Source organism: Borostomias antarcticus (genome assembly GCF_949987555.1).
Source record: "Borostomias antarcticus genome assembly, chromosome: 8".
In the NCBI taxonomy this organism is placed as follows: Eukaryota; Metazoa; Chordata; class Actinopteri; order Stomiiformes; family Stomiidae; genus Borostomias; species Borostomias antarcticus.
This window is the reverse complement of record NC_140241.1, coordinates 13,082,816-13,096,645: the sequence shown is the minus strand read 5'-3', so window position 1 is coordinate 13,096,645 and position 13,830 is coordinate 13,082,816. Positions and strand designations below refer to the sequence as shown.

At 48.0% G+C, this 13,830-nt stretch overlaps 1 protein-coding gene across 1 annotated transcript in view; it reads left to right on the top strand.

Annotated features, from left to right (window-relative positions):
* Window positions 1-13,830, top strand: part of rftn1b (raftlin, lipid raft linker 1b) — a gene marked incomplete at its 3' end in the record, with an annotated part of 209,341 nt that overhangs the window by 128,561 nt on the left and 66,950 nt on the right. The window contains exon 6 of the mRNA XM_084442475.1: window positions 7,822-8,025. Coding sequence (XP_084298601.1) covers window positions 7,822-8,025 — 204 coding nt within the window. The remainder of the gene's footprint in view (window positions 1-7,821; window positions 8,026-13,830) is intronic.

The following is a 13,830-nucleotide window of genomic DNA, read 5'->3' as shown; positions in this document are numbered from 1 at the left end:
ACTGCAGAACCGCACCAGCTGCTCCGATTCTCCGGCCAAACTCCCTCTCCATGGTTCCCTCACTCGTGAACAAGACCCCCAGATACTTGAACTCCTTCACTTGGGGTAAGGACTCATTTCCTACTCGGAGCGGACAGACCACCGGTTTTCTGCTGAGAACCATGGCCTCAGATTTAGAAGTGCTCATCCCAGCTGCTTCAAACTCAGTTGCGAACCTATCCAGAGAGTGCTGGAGGTCACAGGCAGATGATGCCATCAGGACCACATCATCTGCAAATAGCAGCGACACGATCCCCAGCTCACCGAACTGCAAACCCACCTCCCCACGACTATGCCTCGATATCCTGTCCATGAAAATCACAAACAGGATTGGTGACAAAGCGCAGCCCTGGCGGAGGCCAACCCCCACCAGAAAGGAAGATGACTTACTGCTGAGGACACGGACACAGCTCTCGCTCTGGGTGTACAGGGATTGGATGGCCCTAAGTAGGGACCCCCTCACCCCATACTCCTGCATAACCCTCCACAAGACCTCTCGAGGGACCCGGTCATAAGCCTTCTCCAAGTCCACAAAACACATGTAGACAGGTTGGGCAAACTCCCAAGCCCCCTCCAAGATCCTTGCGAGAGTGAAGACAGGACGAAATCCGCATTGTTCCTCTTCGATCTGAGGTTCGACTATCGGCCGGACCCTCCTTTCCAGCACCTTGGAATACACTTTCCCTGGGAGGCTGAGTAATGTGATGCCTCTATAATTGGCACACACCCTCTGGTCCCCTTTTTGGAATATTGGGACCACCACCCCAGTCTACCAATCCTTTGGCACTGACCTGGACTTCCATGCAATGTTAAAGAGGCGTGTCAACCAAGACAGCCCCTCAATACCCAGTGCCTTCAGCATTTCTGGACGGTCAGTCCCTGGGGCTTTGCCACTGTGGAGTTGTTTGACTACCTCAGTGACCTCCTCCAGAGAAATTGACGATGACCCCCCATCATCTTCCGGCTCTGCCTCGATTGTAGAGGATGGATTAGTCGGGTTCAGGAGTTCCTCAAAGTGCTCCTTCCAATGCTCAACAACCTCCTCAGTTGAGGTCAGCAGTGTCCCTTCCTTGCTGTATACAGCTTGGATGGTCCCCCGCTTTGCCTTCCTGAGGTGTCTGATGGTCTTCCAGAAACTCTTTGGTGCCGACCGAAAGTCCTTCTCCATGGTTTCTCCAAACTCCTCCACACCCACTGCTTTGCCTTGGTCACGGCCGAAGCCGCAGCCCTCCGGGCCAGTCGATACCCTGCAACTGCTTCTAGATTCCCCCGGGCATATCCCGGAAGGCCTCCTTCTTCAGTCGGACGGCTTCCCTGACCACTGCTGTCCACCACGGTGTCCGAGAGTTACCGCCCCTTGAGGTACCTATGGCCCTCAGGCCGCAGCTCCCAGCTGCAGCTTCAGCAAAGGAGGTTTTGAACACCGACCACTCATGCTCGATGTCCCCAACCTCCACAGGGATGCCTGAGAATCCCTGCCGGCGGTGGCAATTGAAATCTCTCCGGACAGTCTCTTCCTCCAGACGTTCCCAGTTCCCCCTCAGTTCATATTTGGGTTTTCCAGGTCTGTCCAGAAGCTTCCCCCGCCATCAAAACCAGCTCACCACCAGATGGTGATCAGTGGACAGCTCTGCCCCTCTCTTTACCCAAGTGTCCAAAACACATGTCCTCAGATCAGATGATAGGATAACGAAATCGATCATTGACCTTCGGCCTAAAGTGTTCTGATGCCAGGTGTACTTGTGGGCATCCTTGTGTTCGAACATGGTGTTTGTTATGGACAAACCGTGACTAGCACAGAAGTCCAACAACAAAACACCACTCGGGTTCAGATCGTGGTGGCCATGCCTCCCAATCACGCCCCTCCAAGTTTCTCAATCATTGCCCACGTGCACATTAAAGTCCCCCAATAGGACAGTGGAGTCCCCTGCAGGAACCCCAAATAGGACTCCACTTCGGGTCTGCAGAAAGGCCGAGTACTCTGAACTGCTGTTCGGAGCAGAGCACAAACCACAGTCAGAGTCCCCCCCCGCCCCCTCCCCCACAGTCCTAAGGCGCAGGGAGGCGACCCTCTCGTCCACTGGGGTGAACTCCAGCACAGAGTCACTCAGCTGGGGGCTAGCTAGTATAGCCACACCTGCCTTACGCCTCATACCGTGAGCAACTCCGGAGAAGAACAGGGTCCAACCCCTATCCAGGAGTTTGGTTCCGGCGCCGGTGCTGTGCGTGGAGGTTAGCCCCACCAGGTGTAATTGGTATCGTTCCACCTCCCTCACAAGCTCCGGCTCCTTCCCCCCCAGCGAGGTCACGTTCCATGTCCCCAGAGCCAGCCTCTGCCGCCCGGGTCCAGTCCGTCGGTGCCCCCCCGCTTTCACTGCCATCAATTCATTGATAGATTTTTTATGAGCATTTTGGAACACCAGATGGTGTTCTCCCTCACACTCTCTATGCAGTCCCAGTTGAAAAAAAGTTGAAAAAAGTAAAAGTGTGAAAGAGTGTGTGTGTGTGTGTGTGTGTGTGTGTGTGTGTGTGTGTGTGTGTGTGTGTGTGTGTGTGTGTGTGTGTGTGTGTGTGTGTGTGTGTGTGAGCTCCCATCTCTCTACTCCCTCACCCTCTCATCTCTTATAGTACAGTTTCATCCCTCCTTCCTCCCTCCAGCCTCCAGGAGGTGAGACTGACTGGTGCCAGGCAGCCATGTCGCTGCCTCTGGTCGTCTTCTTTACAGAGGCTGACTCACAGTGATCTATAGGGCCCATCCTCCCCTCACACAGTGATCTATAGGGCCCATCCTATCCCCTCACTCAGTGATCTATAGGGCCCATCCTATCCCCTCACTCAGTGATCTATAGGGCCCATCCTATCCCCTCACTCAGTGATCTATAGGGCCCATCCTCCCCTCACACAGTGATCTATAGGGCCCATCCTCCTCTCACACAGTGATCAGTACGGTCCATCCTCTCCTCACACAGTGATCTATAGGGCCCATCCTATCCCCTCACTCAGTGATCTATAGGGCCCATCCTCCCCTCACACAGTGATCTATAGGGCCCATCCTCCTCTCATACAGTGATCAGTACGGTCCATCCTCTCCTCACACAGTGATCTATAGGGCCCATCCTCCCCTCACTCAGTGATCTATAGGGCCCATCCTCCCCTCACACAGTGATCTATAGGGCCCTTCCTTTCCCCTCACTCAGTGATCTATAGGGCCAATCCTCTCCTCACTCAGTGATCTATAGGGCCCATCCTCCTCTCACACAGTGATCTATAGGGCCCATCCTATCCCCTCACTCAGTGATCTATAGGGCCAATCCTCCCCTCACTCAGTGATCTATAGGGCCCATCCTCTCCTCACTCAGTGATCTATGAACGATCTTCGATGGTTCGAATCCCGCCTCCTCCTGTCCATATGTCGAAGTGTCCTTGGGCAAGACATTGAACCCCAAATTGCTCCCAATGAGCAGGTTAGCACCTTGCATGGCAGCTGCCGCCATTGGTGTGTGAATGGGTGAATGAGAGGCCGTTGTAAAGTGCTTTGGATAAAAGCGCTATATAAGTGCAGTCCATTTACATTTACATCTATAGGGCCCATCCTCCCCTCACACAGTGATCAGTACGGCCCATCCTCCCCTCACACAGTGATCTATAGGGCCCATCCTCTCCTCACACAGCTGTGCAGGCCGAGCGGCCAGAGGGGTGAACGCAGATGAGACTGAGACTGGACCGGACAGGTCTGAATTAGAAGAGGCGTGATGAGGTCATGTGGTGGGAGCACAGGTGCAGGAGGAGGAGCTGACTGCTACAGACTTCACTATAGCCTTCACTACAGACTTCACTACAGAGTTCCCTACAGACTTCACTACAGACTTCACTACAGAGTTCCCTACAGACTTCACTACAGACTTCACTACAGAGTTTCCTACAGACTTCACTACAGCCTTCACTACAGCCTTCACTACAGAGTTCCCTACAGACTTAACTACAGAGTTCCCTACAGACTTCACTACAGACTTCACTACAGACTTCACTACAGCCTTCACTACAGACTTCACTACAGCCCTACTGCTTCTCAGACAGACAGAAAGAAAGAAACCAATCTAGCTCTGTTGTTTAGAACTGATCACATCAGGGGGTTGATCAGTAGAAGAGATGGTGGGGTGTTTAGATTACATAGATAGTACTTTATTAATCCCCAATGGGGAAATTCGATGTTGTAGTCAAAACAAGACACACAGATAACAATAGAAAAACACTAAAACACAACAAGATGGTACCAGTACTAACAATAAACATAGAAAACAATAAAAACAGTCCCCTCCATAGAAGCACCAGCTCAGTGGCCTTGTGGTTAGAGTGTCCACTCTGAGATTGGGAGGGTGGGGGTTCGATCCCAGGCCGAGTCATTCATACCAAAGACTATAATAAATGGTACCCAATGCCTCCATGCTTGGTGCTCAGCATCAAGGGTTGGATTGTCCTTGCGACATCAAGGTTGAAAAGTCCTTGCAACATACTAGTGACATACTAATACTAGCATCACACAGCGAGCTAGCTAGGGATGAGTCATTTAGCATCACACAGCGAGCTACTGTAGCTAGGGATGAGTCCTGCCAGTGAGGGGAGACGCTATGTCTGAGGCCAGAGGGGATGAGGACCTGGGGAGGCTCTGTAGACAGAGGGGATGAGGACCTGGAGAAGCTCTATAGACAGAGGGGATGAGGACCTGGGGAAGCTCTATAGACAGAGGTGTATGAGGACCTGGAGAAGCTCTGACAGAGGGGATGAGGACCTGGGGAAGCTCTATAGACAGGGGATGAGGACCTGGGGAGGCTCTGACAGAGGGGATGAGGACCTGGAGAAGCTCTGACAGAGGGGATGAGGACCTGGAGAAGCTCTGACAGAGGGGATGAGGACCTGGGGAAGCTCTGTAGACAGAGGGGATGAGGACCTGGGGAAGCTCTATAGACAGAGGGGATGAGGACCTGGGGAAGCTCTGACAGAGGAGATGAGGACCTGGGGAAGCTCTGTAGACAGAGGGGATGAGGACCTGGGGAAGCTCTGACAGAGGCGATGAGGACCTGGCGAAGCTCTGACAGAGGGGATGAGGACCTGGGGAGGCTCTGTAGACAGAGGGGATGAGGACCTGGGGAGGCTCTATAGACAGAGGGGATGAGGAGCAGAGGAGGAGCTGACCTTGGCCCAACTCGTCAGAGCAGACTTTGAAGCAATATGTTTGAACGTTGTAATGGCCTTCATGTGCTCGTTAGCTCGTCAGCCCGTTAAGCGCTAACGTTATCCGTCTGTCTGAGGCCTTTCATGAGCGCTTAATAGGGCCCCAGACACTGAACCCAAATACACTCCCCTGACCTGTGTGTGTGTGTGTGTGTGTGCATGTGCATGTGTGTTTTCAGGGCAGTTCCCAGGGTGGATATAGAGTAATTCTATAAACATGTATCTAACCTGACCCACTGTGTTCAGGGGCCGGCCGTCATGTGAGGCTGATCTGATGTTCAGGGGAATGTTAATGATTGGTTTAATCGGTTTCATCCAGACCTTCTCCACACTCAGCCTTCCCCATAGACAGAAACAACACGTACAGTTAGTTCAGTGAAGTCGACGGTATTTCTCATGACTCGTGGTGTTTCTGATTGAGGGACAGATACTGTGTTTTGTGGAACAGCGTAGAGGTCTCTCAACATGCTCTTTATAATGACCAACCACCACTTCAGCACTGAATGCAACACTCTGCTGGGTGAAAATCAAGTAATACATGAATAAATGAATTAATTGTAAGGGGGCTGGTTGGCTAGCTGACCCAAACGCAGGACCACGGACACAGACGGACAGTTCCAAGCCCAGAGGGCGGTTTAATACAATAGCGACGGTACAGAGGGCAAGGCAAAGGGTAGTCAAGTTCAGGCAGGGGTCAATCGATCAACAAACAATGTCCAGAAAACATAATCCAAGCCGTGGTCGAGGTCCGGGGAGAATGGGTCGGAGAAGCCGTGTGTCAGTCCAGGGAAAGAGCAGCAAACAAACCGAAATCTGGAGGAGTGGAGAGTAGAATGAGTAACACGGAAAAAAACAACTATAATAACCACTAGCACGGGAACTTAGAAAACCACAACTTGCCACAAGGAATCTTAGGGAAGAACTGGCGACGATCGTTGGGAAGACCGGGTTCTTATAGGGGAGGTGATTGGATGATTAGTGGCAGCAGGTTAGCCGCGCCCTCGGAGCTGGTTAGCAGAAACGTCTTCAGGTGTGCGGGGGTGATTACGTCGGAGGGCGCGCAGAGCGCGTGCTGAAGTGGAAGGCCGTGGCGTGCGTGCTGCGGGAACGGTGGTGGGAGCTGGAGAGCGCCAGGGCGGAGGCGGAGCCGTAACATTAATTGAATATATTTTAGAATAATGAAGTCCAAAAGAGTTAGCCTATAAAAAAAGTTCATACTGGATTTTGACTCATTGTTTATTGTTTTTTTTGCAGCCATTAGTTCCAGGAAAGTGTGCAGGGAGGGTTGTGTGAAGTGTTGTGGTGATGAGTTGTGTGAAGTGTTGTGGTGATGAGTTGTGGGGTGTGATTGTGGTGATGAGTTGTGTGAAGTGTTGTGGTGATGAGTTGTGTGAATTGTTGTGGTGATGATTTGTGGGCTGTGATTGTGGTGATGAGTTGTGGGCTGTGATTGTGGTGATGGGTTGTGGGCTGTGATTGTGTGGGTGTGATTGTGAGCCTCCATAGATTGAGGGAATCTAGTGAGCAGCTGTCACATCACTCTAGCCAGACAGAAATTATGGCAATAAATGATTCATTCTTCCAGGGTGTCTGACTGAAAAAACAGAGCAACTGAGCCATGGTTCCTGGTGTGTGTGTGTGTGTGTGTGTGTGTGTGTGTGTGTGTGTGTGTGTGTGTGTGTGTGTGTGTGTGTGTGTGTGTGTGTGTGTGTGTGCGCGTGTGCGTGCGTGTGTGTGCGTGTGTCTGTCTGTGTGCGTGCGTGCGTGTGTGCGTTCGTGCAAGCGTGTGTTTTGTGTGTGTGTGTGTGTGTGTGTGTGTGTGCGCGCGTGTGCGAGGGGTTGGCATACAGCCAATTCTGTTTCTCTGTGGGGTTCAGATGAGAGGGATACAGACAGATATTTGCATTAGAAAGATGAATGTTGCCATTTAAATGATTTCAGCTGCCACAGAGAAAGTTCATGCACGTGTATACATTTCCCTTCTGAACTAGGATCATTTGAATGATGAAGCTTTCTCCCTTCAGAATGACAACAGCAGGAATGTTGGAAGATATACATTCAAATTGATGTTCAAGTATCGTTTTTCATCCCTGCAGTTCAGTGCCTCATGCGTTATTGCAGCTTGATGTACTGTAGTGTTGATAGAAAGCAGTTGGAGACGTCGTGCAGCGTTATTGATTTATAGCAGAGTAAATGGGCTGTGGTAAAGAGGCGGAGTCAGCGCTGTAGAGCACAGCCTCTAGGTGTGGCTGCGGCAGGAGTCAGCCCTGTTAGGAGGCAAACGTCTCCAGGGTGGTTATAAATCACCTGACAGAATGTGTCAACTCTGTTACATGACAGCAGTAGTCATAGTAGCGCTTTATCGATCCCCAGAGAGGGGAATTGCACTATTAAAGCATCAAATGACAACAAAGTACCACAACTCAGACTAGTAGTCCAGTAGCTTGAGCATTTCATGGTACTGGTGTCTGTATCTTGTACATAGACGACAAATAAATGTGAATTATCGTCATGACAGCATTGGCTCTTCGCTGTGTTCTGCATTGTCAGGGGCGGAGCTACTGGCGCTGTTCAACCACCCGGTGAGTGGCGAGAGCCAGCTGAAGTACTACACCGTCAAGGTCCCTCTGAGGGTCCAGCTCCGGGACCAGGAGCTGCGCGGCCTGGAGGCCAACTGGCTGGACCACATGACCCAGCACTTCAACAACGGAGCCTCCCTCGTCGACGGGTACTTCCATCTGGGCAACAACAACGGTAAGGACACAGCACGCCAACGCTCACAATCCTGGATCACTAGATAGTTTTTCACAGCCAGAAGTGGTAGTAGTAGTAGTAGTAGTAGTAGTGGTAGTAGTAATAGTAATAATAGTAGTAGTAGTGGTGGTGGTGGTGGTGGTGGTGGTAGTAGTGGTAGTAGTAGTAGTATTAGTAGTAGTAGAAGTAGTAGTAGAAGTAGTAGTAATAGTAGTAGTGGTGGTGGTGGTGGTGGTGGTGGTAGTAGTAGTAGTAGTAGTAGTAGTAGTAATAGTAGTAGTATTAGAGGTAGTAGTAGTAGTAGTAATAATAGTAGTAGTGGTAGTATTAGTATTAGTAGTAGTAGTCGTAGTAGTAGTATTAGCCCTACTTCTACTACAGTACTACTCCTACTACTACTACTACCACTACTACTACTATTACCACTAATACCACCACTACTACTATTATTACTATTACTATTACTACTACTACTACTACTACTACTACTACTACTAGCTAACTAGCTACTGAAAAAGAAAAAGTAATTGTTGAGTAGTGCTTTATGTTGAGTAACATGGCAGCTAAATGTCCCGCTAACTTCTTAACTGTTTAAAAAAACAAGGCAATCCAAGGTGGCGCATGGTTTCCATACCCTGTCTCTGTCTGTGTTGAGGGTTAGGGGTTAGGGTTAGACAGTGATCTGCTCCAGAACTAGCCCACTTCCCTGCGCTGTCTCCAGACAGGTCCGAGGGCTCGCTGCTTCACTCTGACACGGTCGCTTTCAAACAGCTGGAGTCAATAAGAGCCGTCACTCATTCATCTGCCAGAGTGAACACATCAGTGGCTCTGAGACACAGATAATTAACCTGATAGTAATACATATTTCATCTTTTAAATAACGAAGTAATGAAGCGTGTTATTATAAGTCAATTTCTTTCTATTGGCTTATTCTAATAGATTTTGCATATTTTATGTGTGCTTAAAGGAATAACCGTGGCAAGCCAGTTATCTTTCAATCAATCAATCAATCAAACTTTATTTGTATAGCGCATTTCATACACAGAGGCAACACAATGCGCTTTACAGAGAACAATAGGAGGGTGGGCATGGGTCCTACATATTCCAGAGGGAAGCAAGAAAACAGTTCACCCAGGGGCCGGAAAAGTGAGCTGTAAAGATTCTCCCCTGACCTCTCTCAACGAGACGATCGAGCAAGCTCCTGGAAAATGTTTGTCTATTGGCTAAGAACATATACAGAGCAGTAAACATTGGCTAGATACATCATAAGAGAGACACGACTAACAGGAGAGTGCACAAATAGTTAGTAGGCCATTATGTGTTAGCTATCCCTGTAGTCTCTAATATGATATTTAAGTGAATCCTATAACAAAGCACAGAAAGCACTTAGCAGAACAGGCTCATAGAGAATGCCGCAAGGCAGAGGTGGGGAGACAGAAAGCAGAGAACCAAGGTAAAAAAAAAAAGTAAAAAAAAAAGGGGTAAGTTGGCTGGATAGGGACAGCTGACGACAGAGTGGGAAGGAGCTAGTCATGAGGAGGCAGGGGGCCTTTCCAGGAGCCATAGGGTGGACTTTTGGCTTATTTAATTCACAATTGCAGTTTACACTGAAAAAGATTGCAGAATTTACAAAAGTAGTTAATCTAAAAAGATACACATATTAAAAGTTAAAATAAATAAAATACAATAAAAACTGACATTACACATTATCACAAAAAAAAGACATAAAACACAAAAACATGTCACAGTACAGTATACACACAGAGATCTATACACACAGACTCACACATCACAGACAGGACAAGACCAGGGGATGATTATATATAGTTCTCCGGGACAGGGTGGCCTGCAGGGGACAGGGGGAGTCCACAGGGGCAGTCTACTGTTTAGAGTATAAGAGGGAGAGACACTAGGGAGGAGGACAGGGTTAGTGGCTGTACTGGACATCCACAGCAGACACAGGGGTACTGTATCTATCGGACTCAGGGTGGTCTGCGGGTGACAGTGGGGCATCCACTGGACCTGGTTAGAAGGTAGGAGGGAGAGAGAGAGGCACTAGGGAGAGGGGAGGCAGAAAAGGGTTAGTAGCACACAGAGCCATAAATGCAACACAGATATTAAAACAGAACGTGCCAGTTGCAGGGCAACCAGCATCTGTATACACATCTAAATATACACACAGTGCATAACAGGATATACACCAATGTATACAGAGGATTCACACGCAGGCTGGAGGCCTTTTTAAGTACCATAAAACCCTTTTTATATGCCCAAATTTCCCCCTCTACAAGCTCACCTCGTTTTGTGGGCGTGTCAAAGAGTCAGTCAGAAGTGATTGACAGCCGCGGCCCCAACTTCCACACATTTGTTGTTTGTAACCATAGTTACCTCGGCACCAGAAAGTGTACAGGCATTTACAAAGTACTTAATATAAGAAACGTAAGATGTCACACTACCTTTTAACCCCCAAACATTATAAAGAAACGTGCTACCCAACAGGCCATATCCTTGAATTCGCATTATTTGGAAAAAGTAGGATAAAGTTACGGTAATAACGACGGTGCATCTCCCCTGTGACACCGAGGAAAAGCACCCTGCAGCCGGCCACGCAAGCTTGGAGGCTTGGGCTATTAGACTAACGTTATAGCTTTCAGCCAGCTACGAACAGTAGCTATAGACCTAGTTAGTCAAATAATTGCAACTGTGGGTCTTACCAGAAGACAGATCATTTGCACTGTGAACCCGACATTAAATCAGCATTGTTCACCAGACGTTATTTATCTTAGTAAGTGTCCAACAAAGCCAGCTGCATACTGAAACGTTACTGTTCTGGGTTCCACATCCAAGGGCGTAGGTTTGGTTTCAACATTGGTAGGGACTGTTGACTTTCGTTGTCTTTTATTATTGTCCTTATTCAGCTTTGCGTTGTGTTTTGATTTCAATAAAAGACGGGCCCCCAATCTCTGACATTACCACACAGTCCAGTGTCCCTTTTCCCAGGTGTATTCCAAATGAATCTCTCCAACACGGGATTTGAGCGACAATCAAAAGCTGTTTTATTACAGAAGGTTATAGCATACAAAAGACGATGGCATCTAGTCTGATGTCAGCTTGCCTGCCTGTGGCTGTCTTACCCAAATCAAAGCATCTGAGCTCGAGCACGGTTCTTATGGTTCGGGGGCGTTCCACCCCCCCCCCCCCCCCCTTCCCCGATCAGACTGGTCTGGTCTCTCCTGCAGCTTACGGCCTTGTAGCGAGATAACCTACGCCACCCAGGCCTCTTATCTCTAACCACAACAATTGCTGTTGTCCACAGAATGTACCAACCATGGAATGTCACCCTTCCACCCCTCTCATAAGTCTTTGGAAGGGAGACACAGTTTCTTACAGAACACTTGAGCAGACTCAGGGGTCAACATCATAATTAGAAACAGCTAACAGGATCAGGTTAAACCATGACATTTCTCTGAAAACAGCCATTTTCCTCAGGATGATATAACAGTGTAGCCTGCATACACATTTTTTGCTGGGGAGGAGAGGTTAAACCTCTTAAATATTCATATATTTATGAAATTGAATAATACTAATACAATGTTCTTAGTGTATCACATCCTGCCTGCTGCTGCGTCACTCCACCCAAGCATTTAGTCACACGCCTAAACCCTGACTAAACTCTTAGTTGCTAAGTCGCATACTAGTTGGTGTCTAATTTTGGTTTTACTACAGCAATTAAGGCATTGTCTTAACTAGTAACTACTAACTAGTTACTAAAAAATAGTTGTTGTATGACTGTGACGGCAGGATCCAAATAGCCAATCGGCAAGCAAGTAAAAATTTAAACAAAGAAGTTGATCGCCCTTACCCAGCCCTACCAGAGCTTGGGCCGTGTCCGAATGTCCATACTACATACTATATAGTACATACTGCAACTCGCCTACTACATGCTATTTAGTACATACCTGTACTACTCCACGAAAACATGTTTAGTATGCGAGATAAATGTAGCATGCTTCTCAATCAATCAATCAATCAAAGCTTTATTTGTATAGCGCATTTCATACCCAGAGGCAACACAATGTGCTTTACAGAGAACAAGGGAGATGGGCATACGACCCACTCTCTACATATTCCAGAGGGAAGCAACAAAACAGTAATCACCCGATGTCTATTTGTCACCTGTAATCACCCTTTGTCTAATGGCTAAGAACATTTATAGAGCAATAAATTACATTAAATTACATTTTCAGAGCAAGAAAGGCTAAGAGCATCAGGTCCAGGCCTAAGCCAGATGTGGACTGATGTGTGTCTGTGTGTATGTGTGTGTACGTGTGTGTGTGTACTAAATACTACGACATCCACAGCTGACACGGGGGTATCTATCAGACTCAGGGTGGTCTGCGGGCGACAGTAGTGCATCCACTGGACCTGGTTAGAAGGTAGGAGGGAGAGAGAGAGGCACTAGGGGAGGCAGAAAACGGTTAGTAGCACACTGAGCCATTGAAGCAACACAGCTGTCAGAACAGAATAAGCCTGTTTCAGGGTAACCAGCTTCTGTACACTACTTGATATACATACAGTGCATAGCAGGATAAATACCAATGTATACAGAGGATTCACAGGTAGGTGTGAGGCTGCCTTTCTGTGTCTCAAGGTCCTGGCTAGTGATTGTAGGCTAGGTCGCAAAAGGTACGTCTTGAGACCTCGCTTGAAGACCTCCGTTGTTTCGGCCCTTCTTAGGCACTCCGGCAGGGTGTTCCAGAGGTTGGGGGCATAGAAAGTAAAAGCTGCCTCTCAGTGTTTCTTGGTCCTGGCTTTTGGAACTGTTAAAAGTTCAGTACCTGAGGATCTGAGTGGTCTGTTGGGCATGTACCTAACAAGCATGTCTGAAATATATTCTGGTGAGTGACTGTGGAGAGATTTATAGACTATTAATAGTATTTTAAAGTCTATTCTAGAGTTGACAGGTAACCAGTGTAGTGATTTTAAGGCTGGTATGATGTGTGCCCTTCGTCTAGTCTTAGTGAGGACTCGTGCTGCAGCATTCTGTATCATTTGTAGTTTATAGATTGCTTTCTTTGGTAGGCCTGATAGTAGAGCATTGCAGTAGTCCAGCCTGCTTGTGATGAAAGCATGCATTAATCTTTCGGTGTCAGCCTAAGAGAGAAAGGGTTGCACCTTGGCAATGTTCCTTAGGTGGTAAAAAGATGTCTTTGTAATATTCTTGATGTGGTTTTCGAAATTAAGATCTGAGTCAAGTATGACACCTAGGTTTTTAGCCTGGCAATTGGTGTCAATTTCCAGAGTTTTTAAGTGTGCAGATAGTTTCTCTCTTTCAGCTTTTTCTCCAATGATCAGTACTTCTGTTTTGTCCTGGTTTAGTTGGAGGAAATTATGTGACATCCATACATTTATATCTGTAATACACTTGACAAGGCAGTCAACCAAGCTGTAGTTACTGGGTGTTACAGAAATATAGAGTTGGGTATCATCTGTGTAGCTATGGTAGCTAATGTTGTGCCTCCTGATGACACTGCCAAGGGGCAGCATGTACAGGCTGAAGAGTAGAGGTCCTAGGATCGATCCTTGGGGCACCCCACAGGTCATAGGGATCTTTCCTGAGCTATGTTCACCGAGGGCAATGAAGAAATCACGACCAACGAGAGGCCAACCCACTTCTCCAGTCTTTCGATGAGGATTGCATGATCTATAGTATCAAAGGCTGCACTCAGGTCCAGGAGGACGAGAACAGAGAGCTCTTTGGAGTCAGCATTAATTCTGAGGTCATTTACAACTTTGACTTATGCC